The sequence below is a fragment of the Myxocyprinus asiaticus genome, chromosome 5, assembly GCF_019703515.2.
Source record: "Myxocyprinus asiaticus isolate MX2 ecotype Aquarium Trade chromosome 5, UBuf_Myxa_2, whole genome shotgun sequence".
Taxonomy (NCBI): Eukaryota; Metazoa; Chordata; class Actinopteri; order Cypriniformes; family Catostomidae; genus Myxocyprinus; species Myxocyprinus asiaticus.
The window spans coordinates 42,042,615-42,062,606 of NC_059348.1; the positions used below are offsets into that span (position 1 = coordinate 42,042,615).

General features: G+C 37.7%; 1 protein-coding gene across 1 annotated transcript in view; it reads left to right on the plus strand.

The window, feature by feature from the left end:
- The window catches only part of LOC127440529 (calsyntenin-2-like), a 367,240-nt gene that overhangs the window by 273,156 nt on the left and 74,092 nt on the right, over positions 1–19,992 (plus strand). The window contains exons 5-6 of the mRNA XM_051697174.1: positions 1,671–1,820; positions 15,302–15,487. Of these exons, the coding sequence (XP_051553134.1) occupies positions 1,671–1,820; positions 15,302–15,487 (336 nt within the window). The remainder of the gene's footprint in view (positions 1–1,670; positions 1,821–15,301; positions 15,488–19,992) is intronic.

Consider the following 19,992-nt stretch of genomic DNA (forward strand, 5'->3'; position numbering starts at 1 on the left):
TTGAAACAGTTCAAAAGAAAGAGAGAAAAAATGTGTGAGAAAAAAGGAGATATCATTTTCAATTCAGTTTACACCACCAGCAGCACTGAAATGCTATTATTAAACTTTTGCTCTTTGTACTTTATTCTTTATGCTGTCTTATGCTGTCTTCCACAGATGTAGGAATGCAAATTCAAGCACACACTCAGACACGTGCTTTAAAGTTTTAGCTGCACATACAAAAATGTAGGTGGGTTTAGAATGCATTCTTTCATTCAGCACCTTACTCTCTTTTACTTATATTCTGATGTCAGAGCCTTGGTTTTATCTAGAGGAGAACTGTTTCTTTTAAAACTCCTCTGCTCTCAATCACGCCATCTGACATTAGCTGAGCACTGTAATCAGCTCGAACAAATGAGCTGTCTCTTTTAAAGACATGTAACTAGGGCTGTCACGATTATGAAATTTGGCTGACGATTAATTGTCAAAGAAATAATTGTGATTATAATGATTACTTGTCTGTTTTAGGGCTTTGACAATTATGACAATTAATTGGCATACAAATTGTCATACTTAAGATGTATGTATGCTTCATTCATTAAATAATTGTCACAAATAACTGTGATTATTTTATTGTATCTTTTATTGTATCATATGTATTTGTCACTTACAGTATAAGATTAACAGTAACACATAGCACACACAATCCCACACACCTGTATTTATTGAACTATGACTGAAAAAAAAAATGCTTAAACCAGCATAAGCTGGTTTGTTGGTCTTAACTGGTCTCCTAGGCTGTTCATGTTGGTCTGGTTTATTGGTTTTAGAGTGATTTTAGGCACTTGTCAGCTAGCCAGGCTGGGAGACCAGCTAACTGACAAGCTAGACCAGCTGAAGTGCAGCTGAGCCAGGCTGGGAGACTATTTAGATCAGCTGAATAGACAGTCTATGGCTCCCTGCCAGAGGTTAGGAAGTAAAAATGGACCTCTGGCCATTAGCTGATAATAGAGTGACCCATACAATGATGTCAGATCTGTACATAATGTCTGCACAGAGGTTATACCATGGGTCAGCATTAGTAATGGTTGATTATGTATGGTTGATATTTATACATCTTGGTCGAAGGAAAGTCCATCCTACACAGAGAAAGCAGATCTGCTTGACAAGTTGGATAACATTGTTGATGCTTACTATACATCAGCTTTAGAGTTTGTATTAAATGTGTATTATGTATTCAAAGCATAAAGCCAAAATGTGTGTCTTTATTAGATATGTGTTTTACCTAAATTATACTACTTGACATTAATTCAGATAACAAACCATTATAGAGGCTTGTAAAATGTAAAATTGAAGATTAGATGTAATTGTCTTTGTTCTAATTAGCACTACTGAAAACTCCTTGCAGATATAAACTTTAATTGCTGAAATATGGACACTTACACTGTTGGAATTAAACCTCTGAAAGAAAAAATTTGGCTTGAGTCATTGTATGGGAGTGCAATTGTTGTTTAAAGGCATATGTTGTTGTAGTATCGTAGTCTGGCAGCTACAAAAATGACAAATTGCTCTTTTAAGATTACTCTCCAAATTCCACTTAGTGTGTCTTTAATTTTATTTGAGGAAGTCTCTCACATATATATGGACCTGTGTGGCGAATGTTCACTCTTTTTTTTTTTTTTTTCACACAGGCAACATCAGGAACACAGAGCGACTGAGCTACGACAAACAGCAGCACTACAAAATCTTGGTGACCGCGTACGACTGTGGCCAGAAAAGGACAACGGAAAGTGTTCCGGTTCATATTGACGTCAAGCCAGTTTGCAAGCCTGGGTGGCAAGGTCAGCTGCTACTCACCCCACACTATATTTCTCATTCCTTCATTTTTATTTCATGAGTCCAGGTCAAGTCTCAAGTCTTATGCCATGAGTCAAAGTTGCATCTTAAATATTTGTCTTGAGATAAAGTCTCAGTCCTTTGTCATGAGGTCAAGTCAAGCTCAATATTTCATGTTTCAAAGTTAAGTTTTAAGTCTTATGCCATGAGTCAAAGTTAAATCTTAAAAAAAAAAAAAAAAGTTAAATCGATTATTATGGGTCAAAGTTAGACCTCAAGTCTTTTATCAGGAGTCAAATTTGTGTCTTAAGTGTTTTGTCATGAGTCAGTATTAAGTCTCATGGTTTGGTCATGAGTCCAAATTAAGTGTCAAGTCTTATGCCATGAGTCAAAGTTAAATTTCAAGCCTTTTGTCATGGGTCAAAGTTAGGTCTCAAGTCTTTTTGCCATGAGTCAAAGTTAAGGTGTCTCATTTCCTTTATCGTGAGTCCAAGTGAAGTTGCAAGTCTTTTGTCTTGAGTTAAAATCAAGAATAAATATGGCATGAGTCAAAGATACAGTAAGTCTCAGGTAATTTGTCACACATCAAAGTTAAGTCTCGAGTCTTTTGTCATGAGTCAAAGTTACGTAAGTCGCAGGTCTTATGCCAATAGTCAAAGTTAAGCCTCAAGTCTATTGCCATTTTTCAAAGTTAAGCCTCAAGTCTTATGACAATAGTCAAAGTTAAGCCTCAAGTCTTTAGTCATGAGTTAAAGATTAGTCTCAATTCTGTCACGCTTTTAAAGGCATAGTTCACCCAAAAATGTATACATTTATTCACCCTCATGCCATCCCAGATATGTATGACTTTCTTTCTCCTGCAGAACACAAATTAAGGTTTTTAGAAGAATATCTCAGCCCAGTAGGTCCATACAATGCAATTAAAAGTGGCCAGAATTTTAAAGGTCCAAAAAGGAAATAAAGGCAGCATAAACATAATCCATAAGACTCCAGTGGTTAAATCCATGTCTTCTGTAGCGATATGAGTAGTGTGGGTGAGAAACAGATCATTAAAAATGTCCTTTTTTACTGTAAATCTTCCACATTCTGGTGTGGAAGTGACTCTTACTTTCACATTCAGCTACCTACTAGTTGGGGCTGGTCAAAGTTGAATATTTATAGTAAAAAAGGTCTTAAATATTGATCTGTATGTTTGGTTTTTTCCTGTAGTGGATCAGCATACAGTAGAACTTATAACTAGCATACAGTTAATTCATGTATAATTTTACTTACAGTTCTGCTTCAAATCTGCTTCCCACCAGCATCAAATCTGTATTACTGCATCATATCTAACAATAATTCAGTGAAGATGTTTTACCTCTAATAATGTTTTCATTGTGTCTGGATTAGACATGCACTGTACATGTATGGGCAATTAGGCAAAGAAATGTGTGATGCACCTGTCTTCTTCAGGATCAAATTATGTTTCATTTTTTGGGGAAACAGGATGATATAAATGTTATAAACCTTTTGTCCTTTGGTTTCATGAAGTCCCTGGTCTCGATATTCAGAAAAAAATATTTCTCCTTGTAAATTTCTCCTTCAAATAACTTCAGTTACTTTACTTCTACACAAATCTCTAATTTAGAGTCCAAGTCAAATATCGAGTCAATTTCTTGCGAGATTCAGACTTGAGTAGTGTTTTCATCTCTGCCTTGCACCCCCTCACCCTCTGGCGGCAAAATGGCCAGTATTGTGACTCAGTGGAGCAGTGTGTTCTCTGGGACCTCTGTGATCCCTTGTTCTGTTCTCCTCTCATCTGTGGCATACACTGTTAGTGGTCTTAACTAGACAGATCGATATCCGTGGACTCCCTCTGCCCATAGGGACAGCAAAGTAGCTTCTGTCCACAGCTCATCTACACACACTCACACTGATGTCTCTTCCTGGCTAGACGCCTTCCTGAAAGAGTTCATTTTTTCTTTAATATCTTTTGTCTATGTTACAAGCCGAACAAATAGGGTGGAAATCAAGAACCTGTACTATAAAAAAAGGAAACTGAAACTAAAGATTTTCATGACATTCCGCCGATGCAGATGGAACACTGTTGTAAAGTATGTAATGAACGCATCAGAGCCATTGTTATGTCGATCAGTGTGCATCTTATTTTCTGTTAGCTATGTGAGTGAATCTACAATCAACTTGCATGTGTGTGGTTCATTGTTTCTTGAAATTGTTTCTTGAAGTCTTTGTAAATGTACAATTTCATAGTTTGCGTTGTCTATTCTTTCTTCCTCAAAATTAATAAAAAATGAGATATTAAAATAATAGTTTAAAAGTTTAAAACGCACATTAAGACTTCATCAAAGAAGTGAGGATTGAGAGGAGAGGTACACGAAAGACTAAAAAGATGAGGCTGTAGACCTCCCTTACCCATAATTACCTTGTCTAACGTACGCTCCTTAAAGAGTAAAATGGATGAACTGGCAGGGAAAGTAAAATATGACAGCGATTTTAGGCAAAGTAATTTATTATGCTTCACAGAGACTTGGTTAAAGGAAGGAACTCAGGATATTTCTTTACAATGATCAGAGCTGATAGAGATGAATTTGCATCTCAGAAGTCTATTGGAGGGGGACTGTGCATTTTTGTGGATAGTAGGTGGGCAGCTCAGTTTCAGATCCATGAGTAAGTGTGTACTGTGAGACTATGAACTTTTGTCTGTATCTTTTGGACATTTTTGCCTCCCAAGGGAATTTGGACAGATTACTGTTATATTAATTTACGTTCCCCGACCAGACAGCGTGAAAGCCGGGAACAAAATAACAGACTAAATAACAATAGTAATGCACTTGGTCGTTCCTTTGATCAACCAGTTTTAATCCTTGGGGATGTCAAATCCTGTGATGCCATGTCACCCGCCCGCCCTTCATTAGTATGTGGATTGTCCGACCCGATCCACACATACCATAGACAAATGTTTTAACATATAGCTGATGGTTACAAGGTGCCACCCCCCATTGGGGAAGTCAGAACATAATATTGTATACTTGCTTCCCAGGTATTGAGCTAATCTTGAAGAAGTGAAGCCAGTGATCAAACAGATACAATTGTGGACTTGATACAATCAAAGTAAAGTGGATCTCAGAGACTGCTTTGATGATGCAGATTGGCAGCTGTGTTTTATACTGTACATGTGATAATGTTCATGATATCACTGTCACCATTAAATCTTATATAAGTTTTTGTGAAAGCAATTGTGTTCAAACAAAAACAGTCAGAATGTATACAAACAACAGTATATGGCTCACTAAAGTCCTTCAAATGTGTCTTAATGAGAAAAAGGCTGCTTTTTTCAAAGATGATAACGATCTGGGTCCTGTTTCCCAATAACAATCGATCTTAGCGGTCTACGAGTGATTTTGCAAACGTGTTATTTTTTACTTGCGTTTCCCAAAACTGCATTTAAGTAGCACTTAAAGCACATCCTCACGCGCTCATGTTAAGAGAGATGCTGTCCATAAACGTGAAGTGCTGAAACATGACCGTATTGTGCTGCTCGTAATTGCAACTTCATTATATTTGTGCATAACTTTAAAAATGTTTGTAATTTAGCTTGCTGGAAATATTAAAAAATATTTTCTTAAATGTACAAATTAACTCACCACATAATTGCATTTTGTTTTGCAATCGTTTTATGCAGAATGATATTTTTCTTTTACACAATCACTGCTTCGTTCATCAGATGTGCATTTTAATATTTCGTTTTCAAAATTTGTTCTGTGGGTCGAGATTAAAGCTTCCAGGATCAGTGAAGACAGTGGTGTATGGTCCTGCTAATGACAACAAGAATTAACTGAATATAACGAGGTTCACAGTGTTATCACGCAGCGCAAAATAAGGAGACGCATGGAAGCTGCGCTTTAGGGACATTCACCAATCAAAGGGAGATATGCTCTTTACTCCCAATAGTGATAACGGTAACAGCAATGCTACACAACGTGCGGTACTACACAATGCGTGGTGCGGGTGAGAGCACCCTTAGGTGTCAGAGAGGAAGAGGAGACGAGGATGAGGAGCCGTTATACTGTACAGACCTTTTCATGCACGGCATCAAGTTACTGACTTTTTTACTTCTCTCTCTGATTGTAATTTTTAAAGTTCTTAGCAACAATCATGCCACCACTTTGTTGTTAAAAACTAGTCCAGAAATAACTTTATCTGTTCATCTAATATTGACTAACCATTTCTGCATTTATTATTGTTATTATTATTATTATTATTATTATTATTATTATTTTTAGCCTTGTCGGTTAAAAATAATAATACAATAAATCTTATGTATACTGATATTAAATGAGCATAAAGTGTAGCTATAGGTGTTTAAATTGGATCAGGTCTAATTTCTACTGAAATTTGTACTGCAGGTGTCTGCATAAGTCTGTGTCCTTACGATGTTTTTAGCACTGTACGACTACTCCAGAGCACTCGTTAATCTATGAGCATTTTCAAGTACTACTTAAGTTATGATGCTTTTGGGAAATGAGGCCCTGGTAAGAGAGAAAAGAATGGAACTCAGGGGAGGAAAAAAAAAAAAAAAGCTATGTTAGAATATATGAACAAGATTGAAAGTACAGTAAGTTTTGTATGGGGAACGCAAAGCAGACATGGGAAGGTCTTAATACTATGATGGGAAAAGAGAGTAGAAAACAAAGATATCCTTTGCATAGTGCATGCTTTACAGACGATCTAGACATGTTCTACAGTAGGTTTGATACTGGGGAGTGCACTACTGAATGTGATAGGGTGTCCCTTAAATTTCCTACATATGAGTTCATTATTCTTTAAGAGCACGAAATCGCAGCCAGCCTCTACTGCATTAAGCCAAAAAAGGCACCAGACCCTGATGGGTTGAAGGGGCGAGTATTAAAGGACTGCGCTTTTCAGTTGACCGGGGTTTTTTACACGGCTTTATTCATACAATAAACAAAGAAAAGCAAAACATATATACACAGAATCAACATTTAACACCCACCACTACCCCTCCCAATCCCCGACCACACCCTGACACCCAACAAACATTCCTGTGGTCACATATGAGTATATACACCCGGAAAAAAAATAATAATAATAATAATAATAATATAATAATCACACACATTTATAACTATACCTCTCTCTCCACTGCCCCTCCCCGAGAGCCCTCCAAGAACTCTAAATAGTTGCCCCATTTCCCAACTTACGCATCCATGTTCCCCAGTCTTCTAGATGATGCTTCCTCGAAAGCCGCCACCATCCCCATCTCCGTGTACCACTCCTGAAATGGGGGCACTCCAGCCGACTTCCATCCCCTTAAAACGACTTGTCTGGCCATCATAACACTGGTTAGAACCCAATATTTTATGTGTTTATCCCCAATATTGATTGATTATCCCCATCGCCTAAAATACAGAATCTGGGGCAAAATTAAATTTGAGTGCCCAGTATGTCACACACAAAACCCTGAACCTTCAACCAAAATTCGGATTCAGCTTTTGTTAAACAAAAGCACAGTTCCCAGCTTATGGAAATGATCAAATATTGTTCTTGTACCGAAAAAACCTAGCAACACTCAGTTAAATGATTTTAGACCCATTGCACTTATGTCTATTTTTTGCAAATGCATGGAAAGGGTTTTAACAAAAAACTTAATGTCCTTTGTAACTAAAGATTTGGATCCCCTCCGAACAATTTGCATATAAAAGAGCAAGGTGTACTGATGATGCAACATTTACTTTGTGCAGCTCAGTTGCTGAACATATACATACACACTATTCTAGAATTGTATTTTATAGATTTTAGTTCAGCCTTTAATACAATGAAGATAGACCCCCTCTTACAGAGATTACTTGATCTAAGGGTTAATGGTGGTCTCATGATGGATCAGAGATTTTCTTTCCAATCATCCACAAAGAGTTTTTGTTAATGGCAAAGTGTCAAAGAAAACTATTTTGAACACAGGCACACCACAAGGAACCACACTGTCACCTTTATTCTCATTGTATACTGATGAATTTAAAATTCAAGAATTAAAATTTTTGTCTATTTAAATATGCAGATGACATGGCACTTGTCTGCCTTTTGCAAGAAGGAGAAGCAGAAAGGAATTATCTTTATTATAACCATGTAAATTCCCTCCTGAACTGGTGTTGGTTGAGTGCACTTAAGATTAATGTGAATAAAACCAAAGAATTGGTTGTCACTAGCAACAAACGGGAAACCCCTGAACAAGTGCATCCTTTAATACTTGAGTTGCACCCTGTTGAAACAGTTTGTAGTTTTAAATATCTGGGAAAATGGGGGGCCTGGGTAGCTCAGCGAGTAAAGATGCTGACTACCACCCCTGGATTCACGAGTTAGAATCCAGGGCGTGCTGAGTGACTTCAGCTTGGCCTCCTAAGCAACCAAATTGGCCCAGTTCCTAGGGAGGGTAGAGTCACATGGGGTAATCTCCTTGCGGTCACTATAAAGCCATTTTGCTGCAAATGAATGAAAGATAATATATCCATTTTTTGAATCACAATACACTAAGCCTAAAGAATAAATAGCACTTACTCGAGCTGTACATCCCAAGGAACCTCTGGCTGTACAAAAATATAAATAAACTCCATCAACTTTTCTTGTGTCCAGCTCCCGCTCTGGCGCGTCCCATTCCGAAGTGACAATTCTCTATGCCCAATCCCCTTCAAAAGACAATTACCCTCCACTGTGAGCAGTTCAGATGGCTGAACAGTGAAAACAGTCAGAGAGAACTCACTTTTTAAGCAATTCTTTTTGGAAAATAAGTTTGGAATGACCCTACAGTATGGATTAGGCTCCCTTTAAAATGCCCTGCGAAGGCATGATCAGCACCAGTTAGAACACAGCCATGTGCACTGAACAGTTGAAGAGGAAGGGTGCATTTTCGTTCTAGAAAAAATTTGATTGGACAAGGTTTCTCAGGCTCCATGTGATGTCATAGATTTTTAGAGTCTTTTTAGCCAAAAGAGAGAGACTGCATATTTTAAATGCTCATATCTTTTGAAAATGAATTTTGTCAACGTTTAGAAGTATACTAGAAGATAGCTGACCTTAAAGCTAATAGATATGGACTAAAAGCAGCAAAACTTTTATTTTGATTTCATGGTGTCTTTCGAGCTTAAAAAATGACCCAAAAGTATCATAAAGATAGTCCATTGTGGCTCGTACATAATGTACTACGTTTTCTGAAGGCATACGATGGGTTTTGGTGAGACATAACCTGATGTAATCTTTCACTGAAAATCTTGATGTCTGTTGCATGTTCATGAGAACTGTGAACATGCATTTGTTCATGCGAGAACTTGTGTTGTGTTAGCACTAAACAACACAAGTTTTCACTTCCCATGTTTCAGGTTTTAAATCTGGGAGTCCCCAAACATAAGTAATGTATAATTTTTGGAGGATGTTTAAAACATGTTATCAAATTGAAATTAGATGTAGATTGTAGATGTTTATCATGTTTTTGAGCTATTAAAATGGCCTTGGGATCTTTAAGATCCCAAACTGAACATGAAGGTTAAATTCCTTACGATTCTCATCCCTACCGAACAACACCTTTTACAATTGCTGTGGTAATGGATTTGTTCTAAACAGCTTTTGACATTATTAAATTGGAGGAAAAGACAAGGCAGCTTTTTTTTTACAGTTTACCTTCTTTCACACATCGATTGAGGCGTGGAAAATATCTGCAGACGAATTCAATTCACAGGCTTCAGCTGAGCCATTAACAAGCAGATGTCAGGGGCCGATGGGACAGACGCGTAATCACTGTCATCTAAAATTGTGTTTAGGGTGTAAAAAAAGAAAAAAATATCATGAAGAAAGAGTGCCACTTTGCCTTTCTGACTGCAGCCAGGCAGATTTTGACAAGCCCTAGTTCTTCTGAAAAGACAGTACTCAAAGTAGCTAATTCAATTCTGACAAAACATTCAATTTTTGTGAAACATTCATCAGTTTTTTTCATCAAGTGAAGTAATTATTTATTTATTTCAGTTTTAAAATACTTTTGTATACTTTTGTAGACAACTATAAGTAAGTCATTCTTAGGTTCACCTTTAAAAATAGTGTACATGGTTTGTGCATTTTTAATCATTCTTTAAGGAATAGTTTACCTACAAAATTAAATTCTATCATCATTTACTCACCGTCATGTTCCAAATCTGTATGGCTTTCTTTCTTCCTTGGAACACTGCCTCAGTCACCATTCACTTCCACTGCATATTTTTTCCATGCAACGGTCGTGAAGGGTGAGGCTGGCAATCTGCCTAACATCTCTTTTTGTGTACCACAGAAGAAAGTCATACAGGTTTGGAAGAACATGAGGGTGAGTACTGGAAATGGGGGGGATTATCCTTTTAAGATTCTGCACGAGCACAAGGGTACACAGATCCTCTCTCCTATTGCAAAATTATTCTTTTTTTTTTTATTTTATTTTTTTTATTGGAGACAAATTGCCCGCTCAGACTTTAAGTTGAACTCTAATACTAGGTGTTGTCGCACATCTTGTCTTCCTTTCCTCATGCTTGTCAAGGTGACAGCACTGAGAGTGAGGAACTGCACTGAGAACAAAATGCTGATTGAACCAATTAGAGGTAGTCTGTTCCACATGTTTGTAAAGGAAATCTAGAGTGAGGTGACATTGATTTAGACGAGTTACTACCTGGAGAGAGGAAAGGAGCTCTCTTTGCCAAGAAGAGACTTATTTTATGAAAGGGCACCAACCAAAAATGTCAGACTTAGCCGCAAGTCATGTAAATCCTCAATCCTTCACAATACAGTTGTCATATTGATTCTTTGGCAGTGTTACAGTACATAGAGCATGTCTGTTTGGCTTTGAGTAATTCAGTTTTCTTACACACAATAGTTCATATTCATAGGAACATGATTTCCGCTTTCAAATCTCTCCTTTTCTGTCATTCCTTCTCAGTTTTTAGAGTGAAGTCAGCAAAGCTTTAGTTGCATGATTATTAACATTTACAATATTGCCAAAGCATTTAAAGTTTTTATAGTACAGAAATCATATTTCAATATAGAAAACAACATTTTTACATTTTCTGAAAAAGTGTGAGTAGTGCTTCTCCTAAGTATGAATGAGAAATAGTAATAGTTATGTTTGCCACTGTTAATAAATAAAAGTTAGAAAAAAAAAAATCTTTAAAGAAAACACATTATGTCTCAGAAAAAGCACAGTAAAACATTGCAAATTTATCCATTTTATTTGTGCGCTATAATCCAAGTTTTCAGGTAGCTTTGTGTGAGTAGTGGACCCAAATGCAAACCTTTTATTCAGTGATCTTCGTCCAGAGACTATTTAACAGAGACAGGCCACTTCTATTAAAATGAATGGAAGAAATTGGAATGCCCAACCAAGGAGCTCTAAGCGCCCAACAGTCAGCGGATATAGAAAGGAAATCCCGCCTTACAGGTAAAAGAGCCAGACACCATTTAGATACAGACATCACCTGTCAATCAACCTCGAGAACTGCATGCTCATTAGCTATACAAACTGGGAAAATTGTGTTTTTAGCGTAATATGAGATAAAGAAGCACAATTTATGATTCCAGTATCATCACATTTTATTGCTGATTTGAAATATGTTCTTTAATCGTAATCTTGACCAACTGTTTTCTAGATTTCGGTCTTTCCCCATTCAAGTAGGTAGGAGCTGAACTTTCATGACTGGAAATAGCCTCCCGAGAGCATTCCAAAGATGGCCGACAGTGGACTGACTTGCTAGAATGACTTCTTCTAGACTACTAGAAAGACTTGTCTTCATCCCCATCTGCCACAGTGCTTGTAACAGCTGTAACTGTCAACAGCTGCACTGATTTAAAAATTCAAAAATTTCCGCCTCAAGAAGCATTGCAACAGGTTTTACGGCAGTCGAATGCTCATTGGTGCTCACGTATCTCGTGACTGATTGCAACATGCCATTTTCCATCATGTATTTGTTTTAATGAGATATGACAGCACCTTCACGGAGTGTATCAGGAGAAAAATTTCCAATTATAAATTCCTATTCTACTCTCTACCTCACACAAAGCTATTGTATCGAATTCACATCGTAGTTTGTGCTACTTTTGTACTGCATTTTAAAAATTTTCTAAATAACTTTTCATTATTATTATTATTATTATTATTATTATTATTTTATATGGTTAAGTAATGGCTAGGTTTAGGGGTATTGGTTTATAAGAAGCTCTAAATATATATAAATTAGTTTATTATAATGAAAATTATTGCTCCTGTACATTAAGGTTTTTTATATTGTTGAAAATTGTTTATGTTGAGAGATAGGGGTAAGGCATCTAAAACATCTATACAACAGTTACAATGTACAGATGTATTTATTTATTATAAATATATTTTTTACAAATGTATTTAAAATAGATTTGTAAATATTTTATGTTTCTAAAGCTGTAAATACATACAAATATTCACGTTTTAGATGCTGTCAAAATTTCCATATTGTCCTTTTCAGCATCTGTCCAAACATGCAAATAGGTACGTTTAAATGTCCAAATGTAGGAATAGCAACATATAATAATGAGATCAGGCTGGCCTGTCTTAGCTGGTTTAAGCTGGTCCATGAGCCTGGCCAAGCTAGTGTTTATTTGGTTGGCTAGCTGGTCTGAAAAGTCCCCAAATCTCCTCTAAAACCATCAAAATAGAGCAGCTTGGCCTGGTCTGGAGACCAACCAACAACTTTTGGCTGGTTTTAAGCTGTTTTTGTCAGCAGGGAAAGTATTCTTCTCTTCTTTTCTCTCTTTTCTCGCTTCTTTGGTTTTTTCCCAGGGTCACTGTTATTTCTGGGATGCAAGTATCATCTGTAGCATGATAGTGCCTTAAGATGTGTTGACAGTTGCTAGCAGGCTGCTACGACCAGAGAAAAAGCAGTCATTGGCTGAGATATTGCATGCCCTGTGTTGTCAGTGTGATTCATAAGAAGTGAGGTGGAAGTGAGGACTGAGTGACGATCATGACCGGCACTGCAGATGTGAAGGGTGAGGATTTCTCATTGCAATGCTTTCCGCTTGCATAGGCATGTAATTGGCCAGCCTTCCTTTGTCTATGACTATATCCCCTCTGTCAACACTGATCCCTCGATCCCTCTGTCTAGCAACCCAACTTGCTGAGCCATCCACTGAGAGTGACAGTTCTCTCACTGAATGCAACCCATGGAAAACTGGCACTGCCAATCAGGTCTAGTCTTACACTGTGGCTATGTTCTGAATATATACTAGATTACTGTGCAGTCTACACTGTATACTGACTTCTATTTTTTTTTTTAAATAGTATGTGAAACAGTCCTCAATAGTTCCCAGTGTTTTCTCCCCAATAGTTTCTTGTTACTCTCCACTACACCCTACAGATGAATTAAAATTCCACAAAATTAAAATTAGAAGTTGTCACCAAATCCCATAAATGAATAAATCCACCATTGTAAGTCACATAATTAGCATTACATTGATCAGTGAACATCTCAAGGCTGTCTCAAGGTGTACACCTGACTGAGTCCTGGCCACTTCATTTCCTGTCCACCTGTCATGAATGGGCCGCAGGGCTTCTGAGTATGTAGCCCTTTTCTGCACCATGTCACCCCAGTACCTTTGCTATTATTTTGTAATGTGTTGCTGAGAAACCCAGTCGGTTCTTTGTACTTCATCAATTTCTGTAGTGATAAAAATCCATGCGCAGCTCTTCCGTGACTTTTGGCATTCATGGCATTTGTGAATGAGCAATGAATGTTTAATGTTGCAGTTAATGTTAATCTTCACCCCAAGGTCCCAAAATGGTCATTTTATTGAACAGATTGAGTCTGGCCTCTGGCTTTGGTGTGTTTGGATAACCATGGGAATTATACACTCTCCAGGGAGTAGATGAGTCATTATAGCATACACAAGACTTCGTTTTAATTGCGATGCCTCTGAAAGCGATGGCTTCTGAGGTGTTGCTGCTTGTAACTTCCACTGTGATGGTGAATTCAAAGACCTAATGCTGTGGAGGCTGTTGTTTTGGATTCTCTTTGTATGTTTAGTTTTTTGTTTCTCAAAAAGCCTATTTTGTAACATATGTTTCTCATATTTTTAAGTGTGCTCTCAGTGCTCGGTTTATCTGGGGTGGAACAGCTAACTCAGATATTCATGAGGAACTATTTTTAAAGATTTTTAAGAGATAGAAGCTTGTGGTACTGTACTGTCACCCCATTTTATCCACAGTAGTGCCAATGAAGAATGTAATAAGATATTCAGTTAGGAAAGCTGGCTGAGGCAATATCTCGCAGCTCAGATGAATACAAAGCATTCGGTTCTCTGAATTATACATAGGGGGTGTGCAAAGGCCAGTAAGGGAGAGTGAGATATTTTATCTTTAGAGTAATTCTTGCTCTTAGCTCCATGTTTATATGGTGCACAAGACAGAAGAATGTGTGACCTCATATGAAAGCACATGGTAACATGTCAGCCTTGACCATGAGGATAACATGTGTCTAGTATATTGTAGAATGCATAGAATAATAATTCCACATGGATTCCTTTTTCTCTTTGCTTTTAACCATTGCTTTCAATGCAATTGGTTTTATCTCTTCATGTGTGTGTAGAAAGATTAAAAGGATACAGCTTGGATGTATCTGTGATTTCTGACTACCACAGAAGCTCTAGCCCCAGCAAACTCACATACTGATTAAATAAGACACGAGAGTATGTTACAGTAATTGTAACGTTTTACGGGTGCACCCTTGGGATGTTGTTGACATAATGTGAAGCAATTGTAAAAAAAAAAAAAAAAAAAAAAAAAACAAAACGGCTTCAAAACCGATATGATAAAAGATACCAATGTTTGCTAAACAAAAAAAGTGATCAAGCAATCTTCATTTATTATTTAAAGGTTCCCACGGTCATGTAAAACTTAGAAACATCAGGGAATGTTAAATTGTGATTTGGAAAAGATCTTAAAAATCATAGAAAAGTAATGGAAATTGTAGAGAACATATTTGTTTCTTGTTTGGGTTAGCAAATGTTACTACCTAACAACTTTTTCTTAAGGAAAACTAAGTAGTCTTTCTCCAGAAAGCTAAATTGCACATCAATTGCACACCAATAAGAATAATAATTTAAGTAAATTATTTTCAGTGGTTGGGACATACACCTCAGCAATCTTTATAAAAAAGATTTTTAAAAGTCATTTTTCACATTATCGTGAATGACTGGAAAAGTCATGGAATTTCACTGGTCAAATGGTGTTGGAACCCTGTATTAATGATCACAATAAGCAAGTAATATAGTTCATTAGCCTATATTCATTCCTGTATTCTGTATTCATAATTTGGCACATTAATGTCAATTTCAATTCATGTCCAGTTACAGTTATGCATATATTGGCTATTTTACATCCAATCAGATTTTAGGACCAGAATTATCTGTTGACTAATATTTGTTTTCTTTTTAGGTTGGAACAAGCGTGTGGATTACGAACCTGGAACAGGTAGCAAGCAGCTTTTTCCCAAAATGCACCTGGAGACATGTGATGGACCTTTATCTTCTGTGCGAGCCATGGTGGAGCTACAGACCAGCCATATTGGGAAGGGCTGTGACAGAGAAACCTATTCTGAGAAGTCTCTGCAGAAGCTCTGCGGTAATGTCAGCTTCAGTACAAATCACTTAGCAGTCAGTCCAGAACTGCCTCAAATTGGTTTACTGAGCTTAATGAGTTTTATTTGATATTCTGTACAATTCACAAACTTGCACATTTGCTTCTCTAAACCCATTCCAAACCAGTGGTAAAGTGAGAAGGCTAAGTCCTCACTATGTACATTAGTGTTCCATTTCCATTTGATGTTTTTTCAGGTTAAATTGAACATACTCTATGGCAAAGCATTTACCATACACTATCAACAAGCAACCAATACTACAATATTTTTAAATGTTTTATATTAACATACTTTTTACTAAAACAAAGATTATGCATTTTAACATTAATTCATAAATATTAACTACAGCACAAACGACAAACATATGGTGTGTATCTTTTATTTTTTCTTCTTAATACTTACTGTTGTTTGGCTAATATTATTAATAGTCACCTTTTTTTCTGACCATTAGTCGGTGAATAGAGGTGCACCTTTAATTTAAATAAGCTGAGTGTTCACTAAAAGACAGCACACCATTTGACCCATTCAGGCCTATAGGTGGACCGGTTGTGAATATGATAGAAGGTATTATTCCTTTTTGCCTGTATTTTAACCCCCTCACATTCATGCAATTCTTTGAGACCTCAGTGAGAACCCAATGAGCTAAAGGGAGTCAAAAAATATTCAGGCTCCCTCTGAAACTTCATCTGCTGGTAAGTGTTACTTTACAAAAATGAGTGCTTTAATCTTTGTTTGATCTCATATTTGATAATATATTCATAAACATTCACGGGGGCCTGGGTAGCTCAGCGAGTATTGACGCTGACTACCACTCCTGGAGTCGTGAGTTCAAATCCAGGGTGTGCTGAGTGACTTCAGCTTGGCCTCCTAAGCAACCAAATTGGCCCAGTTCCTAGGGAGGGTAGAGTCACATGGGGTAATCTCCTTGCGGTCACTATAAATCCATTTTGCTGCAGATGAATGAAAGATAATATATCCATTTTTGAATCACAATACACTAAGCCTAAAGAATAAATAGCACTTACTCGAGCTGTACATCCCAAGAAACCTCTGGCTGTACAAAAATATAAATAAACTCCATCAACTTTTCTTGTGTCCAGCTCCCGCACTGGCGCGTCCCATGGCGCAGTGACAATTCTCTATGCCCAATCCCCTTCAAAAGACAATTACCTTCCACTGTTCTCGCTCTCGGTGGGGCACATGGTGAGTTGTGCGTGGATGCCACGGAGAATGGCGTGGGCCTCCACACGCGCTACATCTCCGCGGTAACGCGCTCAACAAGTCACGTGATAAGATGCGTGGATTGACGGTCTCAGATACGGAGGCAACTGAGATTCGTCCTCCGCCACCCAGATTGAGGCTAGTCAATACACCACCTTGAGGACTTAGAGTGCATGGGGAATTGGGCATTCCAAATTGGGGAGAAAAAAAAAATAAAAATAAATTCACAAAACAGAAATAATGTAGAAATAATAATTTATTACGGAAATAATAAAAAATTATAAAATTTTACCTTCTGCATTTTTTGAGGAGGCCTTGCCTCCTTGGAGAAAAAGCCCCGGTTCCTAACCCCTCACCTACCTCAAACCTAACCCAAACAGTTTACCTCACCATAACCCTTTGATTTTTTTCAGGCACTATCCAGGAGGAATTTCCCCTCCACATTTTGCATGTCTGAGAAACTGGGTTTTTAAACTATTTTCATGTATCTCAGTGAATCAGTCATTTTGATCTTATGCAAAACTCCTTGAGACTGATACATTATAAAGTCAGAGAGCCTTTCATCTCCCAGAAATCATGCTTATGTGAGCAACAGGTCTTATGTGAGTGTAAAATGATTAAATCTCTAACTGAATTGTGAGTTTGCCAAGCATTAAGTGTGCTGATCTTTTTACCGTCTTGGCTTTCTCCCTTCAAAATTAATTTACTCTTGTTGATACTTGATGTCAATTGCTTTTATGCAAGCAATGTGAGCAGTTAACTGAAATAAGTGTTTATTGTTTGAAAATCTTTTTTTAATTTTTTTTTTATTTGGAATGACCAATTCCCAAGTCCTCGTGGTGGCATAGTGACTTGCCTCAATCCGGGTGGCAGAGGACGAATCTCAGTTGCCTCTGCATCTGAGACCGTCAACCCACGCATTTTATCACGTGGCTTGTTGAGCGTGTTACTGCGGAGACATAGCGTGTGTGGAGGCTTCACGCCATCCACCGCGGCATCCACGCACAACTCACCACGTGCCCCACCGAGAGCGAACCACATTATAGCGACCATGAGGTTACCCCATGTGACTCTACCCTCCCTAGCAACTGGGCCAATTTGGTTGCTTAGGAGACCTGGCTGGAGTCACTCAGCATGCCCTGGGATTCGAACTCGGAAATACCTAGCAAAACCTTGATGCTAACTTGTACAAAAATATGGTGTACTTCTTAAAAAGCAAAATGTAATTAAATATATGCATTACTGACATAGGTATAGATGTTTTGCAATAATTGGAAAGGAGTGAATTGCCTTTCCAAAAACCCCTTTAAAACCAACTAACAGACCAGCCTGACCAGGCTAGGAGAACTGCTAAGACCAACAAGCAATCTTAGGTTTTTTAAGCTTTTTGTAAGCATGCATGTGAGGTTGCAACATAATGTATATTTTTAGCCTAAGATGGTTTGCCACTTAGCTGGTTTAAGCTGGTCTCCCAAGCTAGCCATCCAACCGCTCTGCTGGTGTAGCTGTGAGGCCAATTGGTTTTCTAGTTTGACCATCTGAAAAGTGCCCAAAACCCCTCTAAAACCAGACCAGCCTCACCAGGCCAGAAGACCAGCCAGATTTTGTGATGTAAGGAAAAAAAAAAAAAAAAAAAAAGGAAAAAGAAAAGAAAAGAAAAAAGAAACAGAGAAAGTTTGCTGATAGTTAACTGCTGAGAAGTACTCAACACCCCTCTAAAACCAGCCAGCAGACCAGCCATGACAAGCAAAACAATCTAGGGCTGGCTTACGCTGTTTTTTTGGTCAAGCAGGTTATGTCGCAATGTAATAAAAAAAAAAGAAGTATCTTAAACCATGCTCAGAGGGTTTGCAGGTCTTGAATGGTTAAGCTGGTCTCACAGTCTTGCCAAGCTGGTGCTTAGTTGGATTAGCTGGTATGCCAGCTGGTGCCCCAGCCTGACCAGCAGATAATTGTCCAAAACTCCTCTAAATCCAGCCAAAAGACCAGCCTGACCAGACTGAGAGACCAGTTAAGACCAGCAAACAATACTGTCTTTAGTTCAGTGTAGAAACATTAGTGTACACTGACTTTTTCATCTAAAAAAAAAAACAAAAAAAAAACCATTTCTTTTTTAATTTTTAATTTTTTTCTGACCTGGACATTTGATGTCAAGGACCGTCACTGAGTCTAGTGTTGCGCTAGAAAATGCTTGTGTAATTTAATCTCATTGACCCAAACCTTTACGGTATTGCTGGAAATGGATTCTTTCAGAAGAGCTCAGATGCTCACTTGGAGACTGGCTGTGAATTTATCGTCCAATATCGATTGGCAGAAAGAAATATTGTATAGCTTAAAAGCAGTGCCGCTGCCATATTTTCTTTCTTTTCTGTCTCTCTTTGAGCCTGTGGCGAGGTGAGTGATGTGGGACTGTGGAATGAGAACACGTTGCTCTGACATGGGCGAGGCTCATCGCTCATTCTGTCCCTCTGTGCTGGCCATCCTGTCACCCCTAAGTGAAAAAAAAAAAAAAGATTCAATATCCTCCTGTACCCCCAAATAAAACATGCAGAGAGAGGCATGACTGAACGCAAAAGAGACAGAAGACGACAGGAGGCTAATCAAAGATTAATAGGTGGTGCTGCTCGTGCATATTTCGGTCATTAGACTTGTCCTCAGTACACACAAAAATAGTTAAAGCAGGACTGGAAATTTGGAATTGAAAATAAACAAAGTTTTAGGATTTTGACAAATTTAAAACAATGAAATGTTGATGTAAAATTAAGAAATATTCTGCACTATTTCTGGGTCACTAATTAAATAAGCAAATTGTGACTTGGACCATATTTACTCCTTTGAATGAAAGGTCAATTTTCCTTGATTCTATTGAAGTTCACAAGATGAAGTCATTTGGAAGATTCTCAAAACATGTGCAGCCAGTGCAGCTCCTATCTACTTGAATGGGGAAAGACCGAGATCTCCAAGACTGTTGGTCAAGATTACGATCAAAGAACATATTTCAAATCAGCAGTAAAATCTAGCAAAAAAGGTATCATAAATTGTACTTCTTTACCTCAAATTATGCTAAAAAACAAAATTTTTCCAACTTGTATAGCTAATGCAAGTGCACGTTCTCGAGTTTATTGATGTCTGTATCTAAAAAGTTATTGGCTGTCTTATCTAAAGGCGGGACTTCCTTTCTACATCCGTTGACCGTTGATGACCGTTGGGCGTTCCAATTTCTCCTATTCATTTAAATAGAAGTGACCTGTCTCTGCTAAATAGCCTC